This window comes from Lycorma delicatula, chromosome 1 (genome assembly GCF_047948215.1).
Source record: "Lycorma delicatula isolate Av1 chromosome 1, ASM4794821v1, whole genome shotgun sequence".
Taxonomy (NCBI): Eukaryota; Metazoa; Arthropoda; class Insecta; order Hemiptera; family Fulgoridae; genus Lycorma; species Lycorma delicatula.
In genome coordinates this window covers 261,699,445-261,721,764 of record NC_134455.1, presented here as the reverse complement: position 1 = coordinate 261,721,764, position 22,320 = coordinate 261,699,445, and the positions used below count along the sequence as shown (strand labels likewise).

Below are 22,320 nucleotides of genomic sequence, written 5' to 3'. Positions count from 1 at the left end.
CACTCATGTCAGCCGACAGTTTTATTTAACCCAATCCAATAAAATACTTAACACATGACATGCACATCTGTTTAAAGTATATGAGCAAATTGGAGAAAAAAAAAACATTTTGCAACAATAAATTCATAACAGTAATGCACATCAGTGTACCATTAAGAACTAAAGTATTTGCTCAAAACTGCTAACATCTTTAGAAAATGGGGTTGTCATGTTGCTTTCAAAACCACAAACATGTTACAGAAAAACAACAATAAAAATGTTTGAAGAGTGAACCAGAAATACACAAATTAAGTTACAGTCACTACTAAATTTTGAGCGAACTTAACATCCATCCACAGATTCAAAGAAGAAATACACGATGATCCTGAAGAATGGAAGAGAAACTTAGGAATAGATTCCTCACTTGAAAATTAGGAAAAATTTGTGCAACCATATGTCCCAAACATGTTGTTTGCCCATTTGCCAGTCATTTTATGTCTGCTAAATGGGAAATTATATCATGAAATTTAACTGAATCAAGAATGGATTGAATTAAATTATGGAATTTAATTGAATCAAGAATGGATGGGGGTATTCCATTTTAATTCAACAAATTTTCAAAAATTTTATTGTAACACTATTTTTGATTTTTATGATATTTGGGTTATGATGACTACCCATGTTGTAGCGTCCAAAAAAATTTTTTTTTCAGTAATAGACTATTTTCTAACTCGGCAACAGGTAAAAACAGCCATATTCATCACTTTTTCCATGAGCTGTAACATTCTTATTTTATATCATTCAGAGGTCAAAAAGGGCTTTTTGGAAAGAGTACAGATGGAACATCATCTTAGTGTACTCAAAATTCATTTTGTTTCATAACCAAATCTTGTAATGTTTACTGAAGTTATGTTTACAAATTTTGGGCCCAAAATAAATAATGAAGGGCTTAGTGTAACAGGCCTGTTTTTTACCTTTTAACTCTTAGGTGCTAGAGTAGTACTTATAAAAAAAAATTCGACTGTTGCTGAATGTTCTTCATTAAAAAAAATAGCCACCAATTCATAAGATTTTGAAAATGTCTTATTTTTGGGGCCCAAAAACGACTTGTGGGACAGGTGGCAAAAATTGGAAATGATTCATTCTAGCAGTAAGTATTTTAAAACCATATAAAATCTGTTTTGTTATTCAAAGGGGTTAATGAGTAATGAAGCCAACAAAACTGCTAAAACACTGTTCCTTCTAACCATGAACAATGTATCAGGGTCCTATTACTTCATTCAAGAAATCATTGAAGGATAATCTAACATGGGTTCAACTGGAAAATATTTTAAAGATTCTCACACCTTCAGAGCTTTTTCTATCAACTACTAGAAGAAGACACAACATTACACCAAAGATGACTGAGGACTTGTCAGATCAACTCAATAAAAAAAATTATATGAGCACTAAGTTATGTTAGTTAAGTTTATCAAAAAGTGCAAAATTTATTCATAACTTCCATTAGCTGAAGTAAAATAGGTAAAATGAATTGAAAAACTTCTTACTGTATTTGAATTGTTTATCATTTTGTAGTTATTATTTATTATTCTGTAATTGACTTTTTATTAATTATCAATTTATTCATTCTAATGAGTTTAGTTGTAATTTTTATAATCTGAAAAAAATACATATCAGTATTTTTTGGATATGTTGTTTATGGTTAGAAGGAATGGTATTTCTAGCGGTTTTGTTGGCTTCATTACTTGTCAACCCCTTTGAGTAACAAAATAAATTTTATGTGGTTTTAAAGTACATAAAAAGTCTTACTGCTGTAAACATTTCAGATTTTTTCCACCTGTCCCACATCTTGTTTTTGGGTCCCAAAATTCTTCAGTAAACATTCAAGATTTGGTTATGTAGCCAAATGAATTTTGAGTACACTAAGATGAAGTTCCATCTTTACTCTTTCCAAAAAGTCCTTTTTGACCCTCTCTTTACAATGTAAAATAAGAATGCTACTACAGTTCATGGAAAAAGTGACGAAAATGGCTGCTTTTACCTGTTGGCAAATTAGAAAATAGTTTATTAGTCAAAAAATTTTTTTTTAAATATAAAAAAGTATTTTTAGGTTACTTCAAGGTAGGTAGTTATCATATTTAAATATCATCAAAATCCCAAATAGTGAGTGATACATTGATCATTTGTTGAATTAAAATGGAATACCCTGATTGAGATATTTCAATGAAATTTGGTATTCATATTTAAGACTGATTATCCAAATGAGCAAAATGACCCTTAAATGTTTAAGTGTTGTTAAAAAAAACAGCTGAGTTTTAGTGGAAATTGTTGAAGTGGATGATTCACAATTATGAACTATTTTTAGATCTTTCATTAAGTAATAAACAGAATTAATAATAAAGAACAGAAATTTACAGACATCAAATGTTAGAAAAGAAAATACCAATTTTTTAACCATCTAAAAGTAAAGTTACTAACTACTAAACTACCGATAATTTACTATTATGATATGGTAATAGCAGTTATTTATTAGGTTTTAATCAAAACCACATGTTTCTAATTTTTTTTTCTTCTCAGTGATTTAAACAAAATTTTAGTTGAGATTTTAATTTAGTGAATAATTATTAGGAAATAACACTTGGTATCAGTTACTCAATTGTCAAATTTGTGAGCAAGTGGGCATGATTTTTAATTATGGGAGAGGTAATGGTAATAGAGTTCTGCATGACTGTTGGTAGGTGTTTCTAAATCAACAACTGCCAAGCCTTAAAACCTTCGCTGTATATTTATTTGTATTGGAGATTAGGAAGATTGAAGTTGCTTGCTGATGGTAGAGGAAAGTAGAGATAGGTTTGAAACTACAGGTAAAGGAGAATGTGTTAGTCAAGATTCTAGAATGAGTACAAGACAATTAGCATAGCATCAATGCTACAAGTTAGTCATTTAAATGTTTGGAGAATAGTTTATGAAAAGTTAATCTATCCTTACCATTTTCAGTATATGCAAAATCTTATATCAACTGACCTGATACAAGTTTAGTTTTGCAGTGTGTCATATTCACTGATAAGCAATTCTAAGAAGGCATAATTAGTTTCCATTAGCAATATTAGTGGGAAAATAAGTGATACGGTTTGTAAAAATAGTCTAAATAAAGCAAAATATATTTATTGTTAATTGAACACAGCAAATTTCTGAACCTCACCAAAGTATTATTCAACTGACACTGATAGGTTAGAAAATTATGGCTCTTTGTATTTTGTTTCCTACAGACCACATAGAAAACAAATGCCTATTAGAGATATTTATTAAACAACTTTCTTTAAAATATTAATGAAATCTGTTGAAAAGTTTTAATTTTGTCTTTATACAGAGCTGATACAGTGATTCATAGCAGCCAAAGTTATTATATTTTTTGTTATTATTTCTTAAATCTAATTGAACATATAATATGCAAAAGGACATGCTATTTCAGGAACTGTACAGCCAAAGACTACCACACATTTTAACAACTGTGACATTTAGTCTCCTGATCAAGGGTTAATCCCCGGCTGTAAGAACATTTTAAAATTATTCATTTTTGTCGTAAAACAGATAGACATCTTAGTTCATATTTAACAAAAATAATTGCTGATTATAGCCATTATATGTATTGGTTTCATTGAATTTTCAGTGATTGAATTCAGGAAAAATTAGCAAAACGATAGCAATCTTTGCTGATTTTATTAGATTTTCAGACTGCATAATTTTATTAAATAGCTGTATTGAGTTAAATAAATGAGTACAGTATAAATTTGATGTTTCTAGTTTAATTAAATTTTTGTCTGTGAATAGTGTTGGTGTATTTGGACCGATTGTTGGTTGTGGGGAAACACCCACTCGTGGAAACAAAAAGGAAGATTTTCACAAAATGCTGAATGAGTGGCAAGAACACCTTACTTCATTGCAGGTAATAAATGTTAACTGAAAAATAAATTGTAGCTTTATTTTCATAGAATGTTTAATTTACTTTGCACTTTAATGGGTATTGTATCTTCTCAAATAATATGAAAATGACTGTGATTTGTTATGCATTTTTTCCACTGTTGTTATGAAAGAGTTTGCTTGCCTTAAGACTATAATTTAAAAGCTTTCATTATAACCCATTTAGCAATTTTTGTTCTATAGAACATCTGTGACAAGACAACTTACTTAATTTGTTATTACCACCCCCAATTCAGCATTTTTTTCATTGAACTTTTATCTGTTATGATACTCATATTTTTTTGATTAAATTTTTATGAATTAAAAACACATATAGAGCTTTGGTAAATCATATAGATATGATTTTTTTTAATTTTATGATGTGTATTTGTTATTTTTATTCCATTTTAATTAATTTAGTTTCAATATTTTAATTAATTTCCTGTCAAACAATGGTATATAAGTTAAAAAAAGCTGAAGTCTTAAAAATATGTGTATGTAATAGTTCAACATTTGTGTGCCAATATACATTTCAGTATTGAAATAATTATGGTTAATTCTACATTTAATTAATTCCCTTACAATTCTGACTTTGAGCATAATTATTTTTAACCACAGTAAGAGTCAGGTTTAAGACTTTGTATACTAACGTTATGTAGTTTAACTGTTAATGTAAAATTTGGAATTTGTTAGACTTTTTTTCTGTGGATCTTCAAAAACATAACCTCAAACCATAAAATGATCACTCACGATGTTAGTTCCCAAAATGTTCTATGTAAAAAAAAAAGAAAAAAGTGGTCTTAAGAGTAAACCTGTAGAAACTCCTTCAATAAACTGCTGTTTATTGAAGGAGTTGTTTAAAGTTATGTAACATCAAAAAATGAAAATAGTACAATGATCTTTATTTGTAAATTTATGAATTAAAATTGCTATTACATTTGCATGTAAAAATATTAGACTTTAAGGACCACTCTTGCTGTATGAAGCTTAAACAAGCAGAAGTTGGGTTCCAAGAGAATTGGTAGATCACCATAAAAAGACAAGACTTTGGATGTGCACAGAGTTCAAACAACAGTATCATCAGGAAGATGATATTTTTGCACAGATTTCTAATCTGTGATGAGACAAAGACAGCATGTAATGGAATCACCCGATTTCATCTCTCAAGAGAAAATTCCAAACCCTACCATTAGTATGAAAAATCTTGACAGTCTTTTGGGATACAGTTGTTCTGATTTTTTAAATTTTCTATATCAGCAAACAATAAACAATGCATATTACCATGACAGGCTTATTGACAAAGTGAAGCCAGCAGTGTTAAAAAAACATCCTGGATCTAAGCTCAAAGCAACATTCTGCTTTATGATAATGCTTGGCTTCACACAGCTCAGGTAACTCTCGAAAACCAACAACAGATTTCATTGGGAAGTACTACCACATCTCACACAATCCACTCATTCCAGTGAGTGGAAATCCAATGAGTGGATTTCCACTCATTTGGTCCACTCAAGGAGGTGCTGTGTGGTAAGAAGTTTAATGGCAATGACAAAGTCAGACAATGTGCTGAATTGGCTCTGAGATCAAGACAAAGATTTCTTTACAGCAAGCATAAATAAGAATATACAGAGATGGGGCGAGTGTATTAACGTTGTTGGAGATGTTGAAAAGTAAAAAAAAAAGTCACATTGATTAATACATTGTTTTAGAGCAGTTTAATGTCTAATTATTGAATAATCCTCCTAGATAATCTCTGTTTTAAATACAGGAGCTAACTTGGTGAACTTCCATCCATCTTTATTGCAAACAGGAATTATTAATAAACAATTGGTATAAAAAAAAAGAGTGGCTTTCTCAGAATTGAAATTACCTTTTATGACCTAAGATGGAATACTCTCAGGATCACTAGATGTTTTATTCTGAAAGCTTGCTGAATGTCACTGTATGAACTTCATTTGATGTAAGAACCACAGTAATTAATTTCGTAGAAATTTATTACTGTGAAATGTCTTAATTAATTGAAATGTCTGAGTATTATTGGTAGAGTTAAGTAAAAGCATTTTGCGAAGATGCTAGGAAGATCTTTCATATTATATATATTAATAACAGTTTACATTATTACAATTTTTACAGTTAACAAAAGTGCAGAGATGCTTTTTGTTGACAATGACTTTACTCTTTGTTCAGGCTAAATAATTTCAATGGACATCAGCTATTTTCCTTTTTGTATTAGCGTAGATTTAAATTAAAAACTTTCACACACTTATTATAATGTGAGGATATCCTAATTTTATAACACTTTTATTTAATAGCGGTGGTGAACCAAGAGGGATATTTAGGGGGTTGAAGTTAAAATAGTATGCTTTGGTAGCACATATATCCAAACAAGAATAAATAATGTGTTAAATTTAATGTTACTACCATCTAAGTTTTCACAGTTATAATCAGAAGTATAATTCAGCAAGTAAATTACAGTACAGCTGATAAAAATTGGCTTTGTTAAAATTTTACTGAAGCTGATATAAAAGACAAAGGAAGTAAATATGTAACTGACAAATAAGAAAGTATATGTATATAAAGCAATGTGATGTGTATTTCTGTGACCATAGAAAATTAATTGTTAGATAATTTAAGATGGAAACTAATTTGAAAACCAAATTGATTATTTGATTACAAATATTCTGAATAATATTATATAAAACAAAATTTTAGATCATGAATTTTCCACTGTCCTTACTATAGATTAGCTCTCACTATGTGTAAAATGTAGAATTGATTTCTGGAATGTTGAATGTCATAAGATCACACAGTTATTATAACATTCTGAGATGGTATATTCATAACAATTTATGATAAAAAGATTTAAACAAATTGCAAGTAATTAATGCAGTCTGAAATGAAATAGAAGGAGATAAATGTAACAAAATAGTATTTATTACTAATAAGAAATTTAGTAGCCTCAAACTTCAACCAACTTTCTCTCCTGACAGCAATCAAAACACCACTTTACCTAAGGATTGTATACATGTATCCATGCCTTATGTATACACATTCATGTCACGTTAAATATTTAGTGTAAGATTTATTATTTAAAAAACAAATATATTGATTTAATTTTTGTGATATAATAAAATTCCCTTAGGAAATTCTGCTAGTAATGGTAGTAGTTATTATATCTTTTCCACATAAATTTTCTACTATTTCTTTGAGTAATATGTATATATTTTGGGTTAGTCCTTTCAGATGATTTAGAAAAATATTTAATTGGTTGCCTGATTATTTTTAAAATATTTTATTTTGTATTTTATAATTATCTTCACAAGTTTGAAGTTCAAAAAATTAAAAAGAAATTTATTAGCTCAAGTTTATTATTGTAGAAACATGGTTTTTCATTGCAGCTATGTTTATTTTACAGACTGGTTTAGAGTTATGTCATCTTGTTTATTGTTCCGTTAGAAAGGGGCTAAAAGCAATTTATTTATGAAATAAACAAATATAAGTTAGGTTATATGGAATTTTTTCCAGAAGTTGTGTCTTGAAAGTGAAAATTTAACACTTTTATTCTTCCAAAATATTTATATTGTCAAGGGTCTTTTTTTGTGAAGGAATGGTCTTCCAAGATCATTTTTTTTTAAAGAACAGTTGAAAGGTGCTAATTGCATACTAAACTTCTATATGAGGTCTGTTCAGAAATTACTAATAATGTCTGTACAAAACACTTTTAATTATGCACCTATGGACATTTTTAGTGATGTGCAGTTGGCAGCATTGTATTATCCATAACCTTCTCTGTAACTTCATGTTCTTGGATTGTTGATATCTCATTTAGTTTTTGTGTTATTGTTATTTGAGTGTAACATGTTTAAGTGTCGGTGATTTTTGTAATGTGAGATTTTGGGAGCAACGATACAACATAAAATTCTGCATGAAACTGGGGAAACCTTTCACAGAAACGTTTCAACTTTTAAAACAAGTTTGCAGAGATGTTGCTTTGGGTTGTACGCAATGTTGTGAATGGTTTTAACGATTTAAAAGTGGTCGTCGGTCAATTTGAAAATGACCCTTGACCAGCAAGGCCTTTGACTTCAATTGATGATGACACCCACATTTAGAAAATCAACAATCTGATGCATGAAATCGTCGAATGACTGTCGAAAAACTTGCAGAAGAGGTTAGCATCTTAATTGGATATGCCATGATATTTTGACTAAAAAATTGAACATGCATCAAGTTGCAGCAAAGTTTGTTCCATGTTCGATGACCAAATAGCAAAAAGAACATCGAGTGGATGTTAGTTAGCAGCTTCTTGAACCAGCCAGATGAAACATTCATGCAAAGGATCATAATAAATGATGAAATCTAGGTTCATGGTTATGACATCAAGGCAAAAGTTCAATTACTACAATGGATTGGCAAAGGATCTCCACACCCTATAAAAGCACATCAGTCTTGATCTAGTGTCAAAGTGATGCTCTCTGTTTTTTTTCTATTTTAATACAATTGTGCATTTTGAATTCTTGCCTTAAGGTGAAACAGTGAACTGTGGATACTATCAAAGCATTTTACAGTGGTTATGTGAAAAAAAATCTGCAAAAAGAGACCAGAGTTGTGACAAGACAACTCGTGGTTTCTTCACCACGACAGTGTGCTCACACATGCCGGTTTGATACTATTGATGATATTAAAGCAAATTCATCACGGATGTTAAAGGTCATTTCAAATAAAGCTATCTAGGACTGGTTCGCAAACTGTAATTACCGCTGGGAAAAGTGTGTGAATAGGTTAGGGGAGTATATTGAAGGGGACAAGGACCAACAATCTGTACAATTAATAATAAAGATTAAAAAAAAAGTCAGTTATTTTCTGAACAGACCTTGTATCAAATTTCACCCTTAAGACTGGCTTCCCCGTTAAACAAAAATTATAGGAATTTACAAAAAATTGTACTTAATCTCTGGAAGTGCATGGTATCTAAATTTTTGGCTCATGTTAATTGTGTATAATTCTGTTACACAAAAAATAAAATTTCAAGACAGGGACAACATTTAAAAAATGTGCTCTGTGATTGGCATGTACACTTTAATTTTTAAAATAAGTAAAATACATTCCCCTAAAAAACATGAGTCTACTTAAAACATCAATATTGTAAAAAAAAAAATGTATATTATTGTTATTATTAAGTAAATTTGATGTTTAAAGTTACAAATTTAGGATAGAAGTATGTCTATTTATCATTGTAGTTCTATATATATGATCATTATCAACAAGAGGTCTTGTCACCCCTCTTGATAACTTGAACAAAGTTTCTGTATCCTAAAAGCTCCTGCTAAGTTTTAAAAATGAACTGTGAAGTCGCTGTGTTCAATGTTCACTTCATCAATAACCAGTAAGATTTCCTTGCTTTTCATGTTCATGTGACAATGTCTTTTACTGGGAATAAATGAAAGGGCAGTGTATATATTTATTTCCTAATAATTATCTGGGGGCATTCCGTGATTGTGTTATTCTCAGCAGAATATTCAGAGTAAAAATGAGCTTAGAACCTGGCAAGCAGTTTTGAAATTAGCTGTGCAATTCATAGGCATGTTTGATCTTTTCTTCACTGAGATAGATGTACTCAATGTCATTAAAATTTCTTCACAAATCTAAAATATTTGTTTTGGAGGAAGTATCTAGATGTTATTTTAAAGCTCTTTTTTGCTAACGTATTTAGAACACTCTCCACCAGTTAATAGCTCTCATTACAAATGTTTTTAAGAGTGTAAAATGAAATATTAAATTAACTCAACTAAAAAAAGTAAAGTATTTATAACAATGTGTTTTTACATTTTAAAGTTTAAATTAAATCAAAAACTTTTTAAAATGAAATAAAAGTATTTAATATCTACAAAAAAAAAAAATCAACACTTAATGCATTGACTATTTAAAGTAACAAAATAACTATACCACTGAAATGAATTTCTTCCTAGCTGGATAACGGATAAGATTTTTTATCTTTTTGCATATATTACTGTATAAAATATGTTTTCAAAATCAAGTTTTTAAAAATCTGAAGTGATGTTTCTCATGAACATCTTCCTGTGAATTTGTCTACTGCAGTTACATATTTATCTATCATTATCCAATCTTCATAATTTATTTTTATACAAATATTTACAATAATTTCTATGAGAAAGTTACTTTATTACACGTGCAACAATTATCTATTGATGAAACAGTTGTTCTGAAATTGGTTAATCTGTTTTGGTCAGAAACACTGCTGTTTAGTTTGATTTTTAGCATGGTATTCTCAGACCTTTACAAAGCACTATAAATATAAGAGAGATATGAGCTTTACCATTTTGATCTAAATTTGTTGTACTGCTTGTTGTGTCTGCTGGTTGCTGGCTGGAACTTTCTATTAAACCAGTTGTTGCACGAGATTAATAAATGTCACATTGTGGCTAAAGGAAGGGCAACTTATTTCCAATACTCAAAATGCGCACTCTTATTCCTGAATTACCTGTATATTTTAACATCCAGCATTAAAGTAAAGAGGCACAAGATCCTCCTTGCACAATTAAATAATTGATGCTCTTTATTGTAAATAAATAGGTACTAGATGGTGATAAGTTACGACCAGAAATACCAGATTTGTTCTCAGTTCTGCCAGCTTCTCAGCCTGCTGTTAGCATTGATGAACTCTTTCCAATGGAATGTCCAGTTTCTGTGAAGGAGGAAGTTGTACAACAGAATAACTCTGATATATCCAGGTGATACATATTACATATTCAACATGTATAAGCTACTTACCTTAATTACAACCGTAAACGAGTAATGTAGATTAATAAAATTTCAGAACAGGCAAAAATTAATTGCTTAGCGGAGTCGATGAAATTATTTATAAAATATTCATTCTCTCCCAGAAGATGAATAAAACTGGCCATAACATTTTAGGTTAAGAAGACCAATTGAAAAGTTATAACTGAAAAAGTAATTAATTGTTTTTATAATTTTGGTTGTTTTTAAACCTATTTTATTTTTAATGACCAGTTAGGTAAATAAAATGGTAGGAAAAAAACATGTCAGATTTTGTCAGGAATGAATTGACTTGAGACCAGCTGATTTAGAACCCAGTATGCTAAACAAATCAACTGCCAGGCCAATTGAGAATAACAATCTAAAACATTTTAATGAAAACATTGAAAACTTCATAGTAATAAAATGTTTTAAAATCAGTATTAAATGCATTATAAATAAAAAAGATTTTTTGAAATAAATTTTTAATTAAATATGTTTTAGAACGATATTATAAAAAAGTTATTTCGTTTCTGTTAGGGTAAAATTTAGTTTTAGCAGTATAAATTGTGTATGAGAATGATCGAGCTTTGCTTTAGGCCAACTATAGAAATTTGATCACAACTATAGAAGAAAAAAAGTGTGATAAATAAATAAGAATTTTTTAACTTTGCTCATTTTTTTCAATTGAGTTTGTTTTTTCCAAGCTATGTAACACTGTCAATAATGTGTATCAGTATTATCAGCCTTATTAGATGCATAATTCAAATTTGGCAATTAAGTAGTGGCAGTCTATTTTATAGTTGCTTTATTAAGTGGCTATTTATTTTGTTTGAAAATAACTGAATAAAGAATTTGCATTAATTTTTGTGTTACAAAGAATAAAGTGCAGCGAAGTGGTGAAGACGTTAGAGAAGGTTTTTGGCAAGGATTTAGGAGTGTTACCAATGGTTTCAAGATGGTTTTGTTTATGAAAACAAAAACAGTATTAGACCTCTAATGCATCCACAGATGATAAAAATATCAACAAAATAAAGGACATTGTGATCATTAATCACAGAATTACTATTAATTTGTGATTTGTGATTTTATTTTTTTTTGTGTGAAACAATTTTGACTGAGATTTTGGTTATAAAACTCATAGCAGTGAAATTTGTTCCAAAACTGTTGGACACCAAAAATTAATATTTCAGAAAAATTGTTAACTGATATCCCTGATGACTCAGAATTACTCAGACATGTCATAACAGGTGATGAAATGTAGGTGTTGAGTTATGATGCTTGAAACAAAGATCCAATCATCCCATTGAAAGCTTCCTGAAGAACCAAGGCTGAAAAGCCATGCCAAGTTCAATCGAATATTCTCATTAGCATTTTTTTTTATTAAAATGCTGGCATCCATTATGAATGCTTACCATAGGGTTGTACAATAAACAAAAATAGTATTACTAAGCAGTTCTATGACGTTTATGTGAGGCAGTCTGAAGAAAACTATCACAAATGTGAGTAAACTATTCTTGGTTTTTTTACCATGATAATGTTCCAACCACAACACACTTCTTAAGCAATCACTTATTAATAGTGATTGCTTAATCAAAATTAATACCATACTGGTGCCTGCAGGCTTCGTATTCTCCAAACCTGACACCCTGTGACTTTTTCTTGTTCCCACTAATTAAAAGGATAATGATCTGTGATAACAGATAAAATAAAGAGAAATCATTAAGTTAAGTCTTTGTCAAATGCTGGCATAAGTATGTTGCATATCTAGGGACTACTCTGAAAGAAACAATCTCAATATAGAAAACTAAATTTTTTTTGTTGTTAAAATCTCATTATTTTTTCACTTGTTATATTTTGAAAGTGCTTCTGTTTTAGTTCACTTAGTATTTGTATGTTTATAAAAAAAATAAGGGTTGATAGTTATCCAGTTATCCTAACAAATGTACATCAGTGAAGTCCAAAAATGAGATTTTGTTTGGTTTTTCTTACTCTTTTTTTTTTTTTATTAAGATAAAAAGTTGAAGGTATAATATCTGTATATAGTACAGGGTGTCCCATATAAAACACAACCCATCAATCACTCATCCATGAAATTTCAAAAGTCAAGCTTGCCCCCTTACTTGTTACTGAAATGGACTCTTCCAACATCTGAACATCGTGGCGACGCAGTAGAACACTACCAATAGTAACAACAATGCAATTATAACGTTCAGTGTATTGCTAGAGACAAGATGGTGTTTTCGCTAGATGAACGTGTTTTCATTGTTGAGTCGTACTTCAGTACGAAATCAGTGGTTGCAGTGCAAGATTTGTTTCGCCATAAGTATCCAGATAAACCAGCTCCTAACAAAACATCAGTATTAAGGTTAGTTGCAAAATTTAGAGAGACTGGTTCTGTTAATAACCCACGAACACAAAAGATCTGTGTCAGTGTTGAATACAGATACAGTCACTGAAATCAAAGACCGATTACTCGCCTCGCCAAATAAATCGATCAGATGTTTGTCTGCTGAAATTAATTTGTCTAAATCAACTGTTCATCAGGCGACCAAACAATTACAATTATGACCTTATCGCATTCAAACGGTTCATCAACTTCTTGAGCCCGACAAAGAAAAACGGCTACAATATTGCCAATGGTTCCGTCGATTTCTGCGTGAGGGAATTAATGTTATGGATTTGTTATTTTTCACAGATGAAGCACGGTTTCATTTGGATGGCTACACAAACAGTAGAATTTGGAGTGCTGAAAATCCCCACGTTTATCACGAAAAACAATTACACCCGCAGAAGTCAGGCGTGCGGTGCGCGATATCGCGGAAGAAAATAATTGGTCCTATTTTTTCGAGTACACCATTAATGCAGAACTATATCAGGATATTTTATTTCGGTTCATCGCACTCTTTGAAGAGGAAGTCAGACGCTGCTGGCTGCAACATGACTGTGCGACATCGCACTACGCAGGTTCAACTTCTGATTTCGTCGAGGAATTCTTTGTTAATCGTGTTATCGGTCGAGGCTTGTGGCCACCAAGATCTCCAGATTTGACTGCGGCGGATTTTTTTCTATGGGGTTACCTCAAAGAAAAAGCCTGCAGCAACAAACCACAAACACTTGAACAATTGAAAGTCAATATTGAACAAGCTGTATTAAATATCCAGCCACAAACTTTGAAAAAAGTTGCAAGAAACGCTGTAAAAAGAATTGAAGCTTGTATTCAAGAAGATGGCGGCCACTTCCAACATTTACTCTAAATGTAAGGTAATGGATGGTAATAATAAAAAAAATTACATTTACATTTACACATGCCTTTTTATTATTTCAATACCTACCAATATAAGGTTGGGTTGCGTTTTATATGGGACACCCTGTAGTATATCAGTCTATAAAAAAGACAGTGGAAATCATTTCACTCCTCACCTCTGGTAAGCCTAGCCATGGGTAATAATATTCTTGGGAAATCGGTGTGAGTGTATGATTTCTTTTGCATTCATTTTTTCCAATTTTATTAAGAGATGCCATTTCAAAATTAACTTATTTCAAAAGTTTTTATTAATGTTTAATTATAGATACGTATTTTTAACAGGTTTATGGTTTAATAGATATTTTTTTAATAAATTTATATTTTTTTAAAATAAAATGTCTAGAGGTAGAGTTTTGTTGTACTTCTTAATATTAACCTATATTTGTTTATAGGGTTACAGAGGATACAAAAGAAGAGGGAGAAATAAACAGTGATACAGAGGAGGGAAACTTTGATGAAAATTGGTTAGTTATGTTATTTTATGTTACAAATCTACTTATCAACGCTCTTGTTAAGATTTTCCACAGTAAAATTTACTAAATCTAATTCACAGATGGATATTTTGTAGATTAAATAAATAATATTGCGTTACATTACTTCAGCATTATCATTGTACAAATATAACATAATTGAGTAACGTTAATATTTAAACAAGAATTAAGAGACTTTAAAAAAATATATAACAAATATATAATATTCACATTTGTTTTAAAGTTAGATTTTATATGGTATTGAAAAGAGTTAAAAAATGTATTTTTAAAACCAACCAGACAACTATAAATAAGAAAACCATGAACAATTATAATAAACATTACTGTGGTATTTTTTTTCCCTGTAGGGACAAATGTTCCAGGAACATTTTGTTAAAAATGTACTATTTAAATTAATTTTTGAAAAAGTTTGGCATGTTTGAATGGTTTAATAACTGGAGACAAAGCATTATAAGATTGCATAATTGTATATGTATAATTTGATGGTACAAACAATCAAACCCTTGATATTATCTCAATTGTTTCTTGGATCTCTTTGTTATAAGTGAGTTCCATAATTGTGCTGAGATTAAAATTTTCTAAATTAAAGAAAAAACTCAAGAAAACACACAGAGGGAGTCAAAAGTATGGAAACCCAACAACTTTAAAACTCTTCCAGATAGAATACTCTAACTTTCAGGATAAAGTATTAGTCAACTACTTTACCTTTTGACAAGAAATAAAATTTCAGCCCCTTCTTAAGGGGTGGCTCAGTGGTTGTAACTCAAATATTTTAATGGTAACATTCTTTTTGTGATACATCATTTTAAGTTCTCTTCAAGACAAAAAAATGGCATTAATAAAAAGTTGTATGATTTTTGTACCCAAAATGGTGGAAGGATAAAATTTGGATTTTGAAAATTATTGAACTTAGAAAGTTAAAGTAATAAAATTAAATAAAAAGAAATTAAACTGGACTAATTAAAATTTATTTTACAAAAATTTAATTTTTTAAAATAAAATAGTATTTGTTCCAATTAAATTAGTAAATAAATAAAAATATTGTGACCTAATTGTGCTAATCAGCTGATCATTGATGGTCTCTTAGCCTTGTTGCAAAAATGAAGCTTACTTCATTATTCCATTTAGTGTTTCATTAATACACTGATAGTTAGTTTCTTATGAGAATTTATTGTTATCAACTGATTTTGTCTACCTTTATCACATTTGCATGCCACTTTTATTATTTACATCTTTTATACCATTTTTTATAATTATTTTTTACTGAATTAATTTTTTCTGTGTTACCTTTTATCAACATGTCACTTATTGAACAAGTGAGGGTCACACTTTTAACGATGAGGGGGACTTGGTGAGAGTTAGGTCGTATAATGAAATTTGTGAATTATTCAATTCAAGATTAATAATTATAAGCCTGTTTAAAAAGGTACAGTGTCAAAACCATCAAATGATTTGATGAACCGGGGGTACCTAATCTGCAACAAATAATAACAAGTTGTTAGACGTTATGCAATAATTTATTGAGAATCCTTATTCCCCAACTTGAACAACAGCATGAGAACATGATATTTTGTTGTATAATATTGATTCTTCATCTTTACATCATTTTGGTTTTTTCTCATTCCAGATTTTAATCTTTCTATGTCTAGTATGCTTTTGGTATGACCAGTAGCTTTATCAGCCGCCATAGTGATTATACTTTTTAAATTATTCTATTCTATTTCAGTATCCTCACTAAATTGATATGGTTTGCTATATAAATTCATTTTATCTTGATATAGATATTTAATTGAATAATCCTTTAAAAGATATACTTTCCGTAACTAATTATTGGATCTATCTCTGATCGTAATATTTTTTACCAACCTGTTCAGCAACTTCAACTTACAGCCAGAAGGTTATGATCACTAGCCACTAGGTAATGGTCACTTATATTTGTGGTAACAAATTTCAAGTATTTTCATTTGCTTTAAAATAGTCTATATACTTTAGATTCCTCTTGCTGATTAGGTATATTTGTGTATATTTCTGTGTTCAAGGTATGTATTCATTATTCTCAACTTATGTGAATTAAAATTTTTTAATTCTTTACCATCCTTGTTTATCACACTTCTTGCAGTAGTTCAAAAAACTTTGGTTTCCTCTTTCCTTCCTTCTGCTGCATAAACACATTATAATAAGTATCCTCTTTCTATTTTGCATCTTCCTGTGACTTATCTGATATCCAATTAAATGAGCAAATTCTTTTCTTCCATTCCATATTTTAGATAAATAGCCACACCAGATGATGCTCTCCTTTCGAAGTTTACAATACTGTAAATCACTGAATAACCTGTGTCATAGGAACCTCTTTGCTTCTTTTTCTTTATAGTTATCATTGCTTGTGAACATGTTTTTCATTCATAATGTATTAGTTCTTTTTCCTTAGTACCCAGAGATTGTACATTCCAAGTACATATCTGTAGATTTTCTGACATCCCAAAATCTTAAATATTTCATTTAATTTTGATACCAAATTCCCAGTCTGGCTTTCTTCTTTTTGGATGGTTTTTAATATTTGATTCTCTGAACTGGTTATTGGCCCAGTTGCAGGTAAGTCCAGTGATGGGTTTGCCATCTTGGAGCATCTGAATTCATTGGTTCCCTTCAGAGACCTATCCTTATGTCCTTGCGCTCTTTACACATAAAGAAAACTCCACATTTGCCTTTGAGATTGTTGGCCGCTTGTCATTTGTAAACTTAGGATCCTCCATCTTAAAACATCATTGGAAATAATCTCTTTCGTTATTAGACTATTGACCAATTTTTCATTGGCAGAGCTAATTTAATGGTAGTTTTTACTTGCCAGTCATAGTAATGTCAAAGGATTATGAGGAATTTAAAAAGGAGCAGCTCCACTGCAAAGCTATCCCTCCCTTATCTTGATAACACTGCTACCTCTGTCTGCTTATTTATAAAAACCAGCTGTTTATAGGTCTGCTTATTTGGCAAAACCTTATTTGCAGCTAATTCTAATATCTTAGGGTCGTTCACTAAAACACCTGTGACCCCCACCCCCTAGGCCGAGACTCATCCAAGGAAAGTAGATTATAAGAGGTTTATTCAAAATTTTTAGTCTAAATTTTGGAAAACTTCAGTTATTATTATTATTAATAATAATTATTAATTATTATTAATTAATTATTGATCACCTTAGACTAAGTGCTACAGCCACTAAAGGTTTTGTCTGGTTATTTAAAATAAAGGTCAGTACTTAAAAAAATTTAAAAAAATTTAATCTTGTCAAAAATGTTACAGCTAAATTGGCAACATGTGTGTTAATTTGCTTATTGGTAAAAAGCGAATTTTATGCATGCAATTTATTTATATTTTATATTACAGATTGTTTTTATGTTATTAATCCTAAGCCTTGGCTTTTTGCTCTAATAATTAATCAGTCAGCTGTTTAAAAATGTCTTTGTCATCTATGTATAAATTAATCATTTATCAAAATTAAAATTAGGAAAAAGAAATAAACGATGTTTCAAGTAAATATTTTTATGCTCAGGAAATAAGTCAATTTTTTGATTAGTTATAACATTTTTTAATATGTATTTAATTACAGCATTTGTTGTTTAATGAACACAGTTACATTTACTACTGAGTAGTTTTTACAAATGTTTACTGGTTATTTTACTATGATTTCAGACAGTGAAATTTAAAAATTGTATATTGAGTTTTGTTTTCTTACAATACTGAAGAATTAGAATGCGTCATGTGAAATGATTATAGAGCCTGTAGTAGCTTTTGGGATAAATCCTTTTTTATTGTGGTCCGGTTTGTAGAAATTTTAATGGAAACTTCCATTCCAATAATTAGATGTTCTCAGGAATAAAAAATTTTCAAAAATAAATGGTGATATATGTAGTTAGTCAGCAATTTAGTACATTTAAAGTTATTAGAAAAAAACTCTTAAACTCTGTTTAGAGTTTAAGAGTTTTTTTCTTTAAGAGTTTGTTTATTTAACAGCACTATACTTCTGTAGTAAAATGAAATAAATAAATTCTCTTCCACTTGTTATAAGTTTACAAAAACTGATTAGTTTTAAAAATTATTGTTTACTGGAAAGATTGGTCATATGCAATATAGAAAGTATATAAATATATTTTTATACTTGTATCTTAATCCTTTGCACTCTTGCCAAATGCAGTTTGACATTGTAATTTACTGGTACCACTCCTTAGTTGAGTATGGCTTGACATTTTTAAACTAACCACGGTTATGCACAGAGATCCAAAAATGAACTGACATCTGTTTGTAAGATCATAAACCCACATAATAGGCCGATATTGAATATTTATATAATCAAACATTTATTGTTTAAATTACATTCTCAAAGTGAGGTGTATTCTGTGAGTTTGTATGGCAACTATGAGTCATTCTAGTAGTTTTTTTTAACTAATTCTGAAATTGAAAATTAATTTAATGATAATAGTGATGAAGATCCTGATTAATAATTTTGAAGCACATGATCAAGAAAATGCTATTGACAATTACAGTGAAAGTAAAGGTAGTGATGATGAAATGGTTGAACCCCAAGGTAGGCCTACTCTGAACGTTTTAGAAACCCAGGTTTACAACCAGAAAATTGTTTCAAGAAATATCACACTGAAAAAACTTTTTATTTGACATGAAGGCCTATTTTTTGATTAAATGATGGTTTTTGTAAAAAAAAAAAATTTTTTTGATATAAGCAATTTTACCATATACGTCTGGTAACCAACCATAAATTTAATTAACAGCCGACTGGGAACTAAGTGATCAAAACATTGGAGACCTGATGGCCCTACTTGATTTCATAATTGGAGGGTAAAAGGTTAAAAATGAAATACTTTACATCAATTAGCAGTGGCTTCTACCCACTGTGAGAAATTGGTGTCTTACTGCTATTAGTTCTGAGGAAAGCTCATCTGTTGTTTATCATCACTACACTTATAAACCAGTTAAGAAAATATTTCTTGTTAATTGTTGCAGAAGTACATTTTTAAAAAATTTTTGTTAGTGTAGTTGTTTTTTTTTTTCAGTGGGAAACAGCTTGAAAAAATTATAACCAAGGTTGAGCATGAAGATGAATGTGTGGATATAGAAACCATTGGGGAAAAAATGCCAGGTACTATATTATGCCTCTATATATTTACTTTACCTTTATAAACAGAATATTTTAGGTATATTTATTTCGCAATATAATAGTTGGTAGACCATCAGATTAAATTTTATAACAATATTCATAATTTTTTATTTAAAATATTTTAGTACAATTTTCGTCTCTTCATTTTCAAATAAGTAGAATGCAGATTATAGTTACATTATTATGATTACCTTATTTTTTAGTGTTTACAAGCAAGTTAATTGCAATAAGAGTAGTCTGTGAAAACTAAAATCATATAGTATAAGTTATAAATTGTAATTTGATAGCTTAATTGTACATAAATTTCTTGTAATATTAACTAAATAAAAATAAATTATGTAGTTGGAATTATATTATAAAAAAAAAAATCAAAGCAATTTGCAGTAGTCAGTTAGCCACTTTTAGAGTTACTAGTTAAATATTTTAAGGCCAGTTTAGAATTATCATAGAGGTAAAACTTCATGTACCTTACTTTACAGGTAACCATACCTTTTTTACAGTGAGCTTAGATGCAGTAAACATTGATGTATATTAATTCTTCTGAAAGTTTCAATAATAATTTTTTTTTGACATTCTGACTTAAATTATTTACAAAAAAACTGAAAAAGGAAACATTTGAAAAACATAAGTTAATGATTGCATGTAAAAAGGTTAACTGAGGAAGAATAGAGTAAACTAATTAATAAAAATATTATTTCATTCAATTATGAAGAATTTAAGGCCTAATATAGTTATTGTTTTCTTAATCCACTGATCAGAATAGTCCAATATCCCCCTCTCATTTGGGAAGGTTATCCCTCCCAGTAAGCATTTGAAAGAGAAGTCTCTTCTCAAATTCTTACTGAAAATTGGATGTTCACAAATATAAAAACAGATTCATAAGAAATCAACCATACAGTTCTTTTGATGTAAGAGGGATATTGCAAACTCATTGTAGAAGAATTTTTTCTTGTCTTTGGTTTGATAATACCAGTAACCATCACTCCATTCTGTGATCAGATCTTTTGTGGTATCTCCATGTGCTTAATCAGGTGGTAGCTTCTACTGAATCCCACCAGTTTTTAGGATTCTGTAACTTAAGCAGGTATTCTTTAAGCTTTCTGAAGAAACAGAATTTTATTCTTTTAAGAAAACTAGATATTCTAAAACAATGTGTTTTGCCACTTCTATTTCCTCTTGCAGTGTGTGTTGGATTCCACATAGTCTCCTCAACTTCCTGTGACCAGTTGGTTACTGTATTGATAGATGAAGAGGTCCTTTTATCTAGGTCTAAATACAACAAAGCACCCTTGGTAGAGAGATAAATAAAATCTTTGACTATGTAATTCTACGATGGTTTCTTGAAACCCAAACATTTTTCTTTTTTTCCCTATACATTCAACTAGCCATAAATAGCTGAAGGATATTGCATAAATAATCTCTGGGCTGATCAGTGAGGCTTCTGTACCTTTTTTGGCCAGGTAAGCTATCATTTCATTTTCCTATACACCCTCATTTCAGGCTCACATTAAATGATCTCTGTGGTTTGTTCTTTCATTAATATCTTATAAAATACTTCCTAATCAGTCTTGACTGAGTGAAGCAATGGATATGACAGCAGCTATGTGTATGAAAGTGGTATGCATATGCGCAGATTCACTTATTTGTCAGTTTTTCTCTAGAAGACATCTCTGTGACTAATCACTGTATCACAGTAAATCAGCACAGTATATTTTTCAAGTATACACCCTGATTACATTTTTACAGTTGTTAATGAACTGTGTGAATAGTTTTGTCTAAAAAGCTATATATTTTTATTTTTGTGAATTACATCACTCTCAGATTTATAGTATGCCTATTGATTTGTTTGAGATTTTTATTTTTATATAAGAAATGGAATCTGACTTTTAGAGACCCGTTTCTAACTTGTTTTTTGGACTGCTTTAGAATTGTTAAATTCTGGATTATTTAATAATTAATTAGATCTAGATCTTGATTATAATAATCAAGATTCTGAGCTTAGAATTAATTATACAATATAATTAATTCTAAGCTCAGAGTTAGATAAATAAACTAGAAGGTTAGCGCTTAGACAGTTGTTAGTTACCATATAATGTGGTAGATAATAAAGTAAGTGATGGTTACAGTAAGAATTTTTTTTTATTGATGTTAAATTTATTACTCAGGCACCTACATTGAAATTATAAGTTTCATGAAATTATTTACTAAAATTTCCTTTTTATGGTGATTTCTTTTATTTTCCCCTTGTCCAGTATCATTCTGTGTTGGGTCATAGCCCACATCTCATTTTATTATTTCATCCTCCCTGTACATTACATCCATGAACAGACAGTGGGTCTTAGACTACCATCCTATTCTGTCCTACACTTCTCCATAATCCTTCTACTTTCATACTATTATATAATCCTTAACTGTGCCTGCTTACCTTTTCCTTGGTCATCCTTTCAATCTCTTTCCATTTATCCAGTTCTCATTATCACAATATCCCTATATTTCTGAGTCTTACTTTCTACTTTCTTCTTACACACTGTATTTGTGACAGCCCTTGCTTTACATTTCTCACATGATATCTCTTCATCTTCTACTTTCTTACAACACCTCTTAGATTGTATAATGATAGAAACTAAATTAATATTTTGGAA

The 22,320-nt window shown here is 29.9% G+C and overlaps 1 protein-coding gene across 3 annotated transcripts in view; it reads left to right on the top strand.

Annotated features, from left to right (window-relative positions):
• Positions 1-22,320, top strand: part of LOC142330998 (uncharacterized) — a 119,959-nt gene that overhangs the window by 44,299 nt on the left and 53,340 nt on the right. For all 3 annotated transcript variants that reach the window (XM_075376546.1, XM_075376539.1, XM_075376531.1), the window contains exons 4-7: positions 3,811-3,925; positions 10,531-10,688; positions 14,413-14,484; positions 19,575-19,660. In XM_075376546.1, the coding sequence (XP_075232661.1) occupies positions 3,811-3,925; positions 10,531-10,688; positions 14,413-14,484; positions 19,575-19,660 (431 nt within the window). The remainder of the gene's footprint in view (positions 1-3,810; positions 3,926-10,530; positions 10,689-14,412; positions 14,485-19,574; positions 19,661-22,320) is intronic.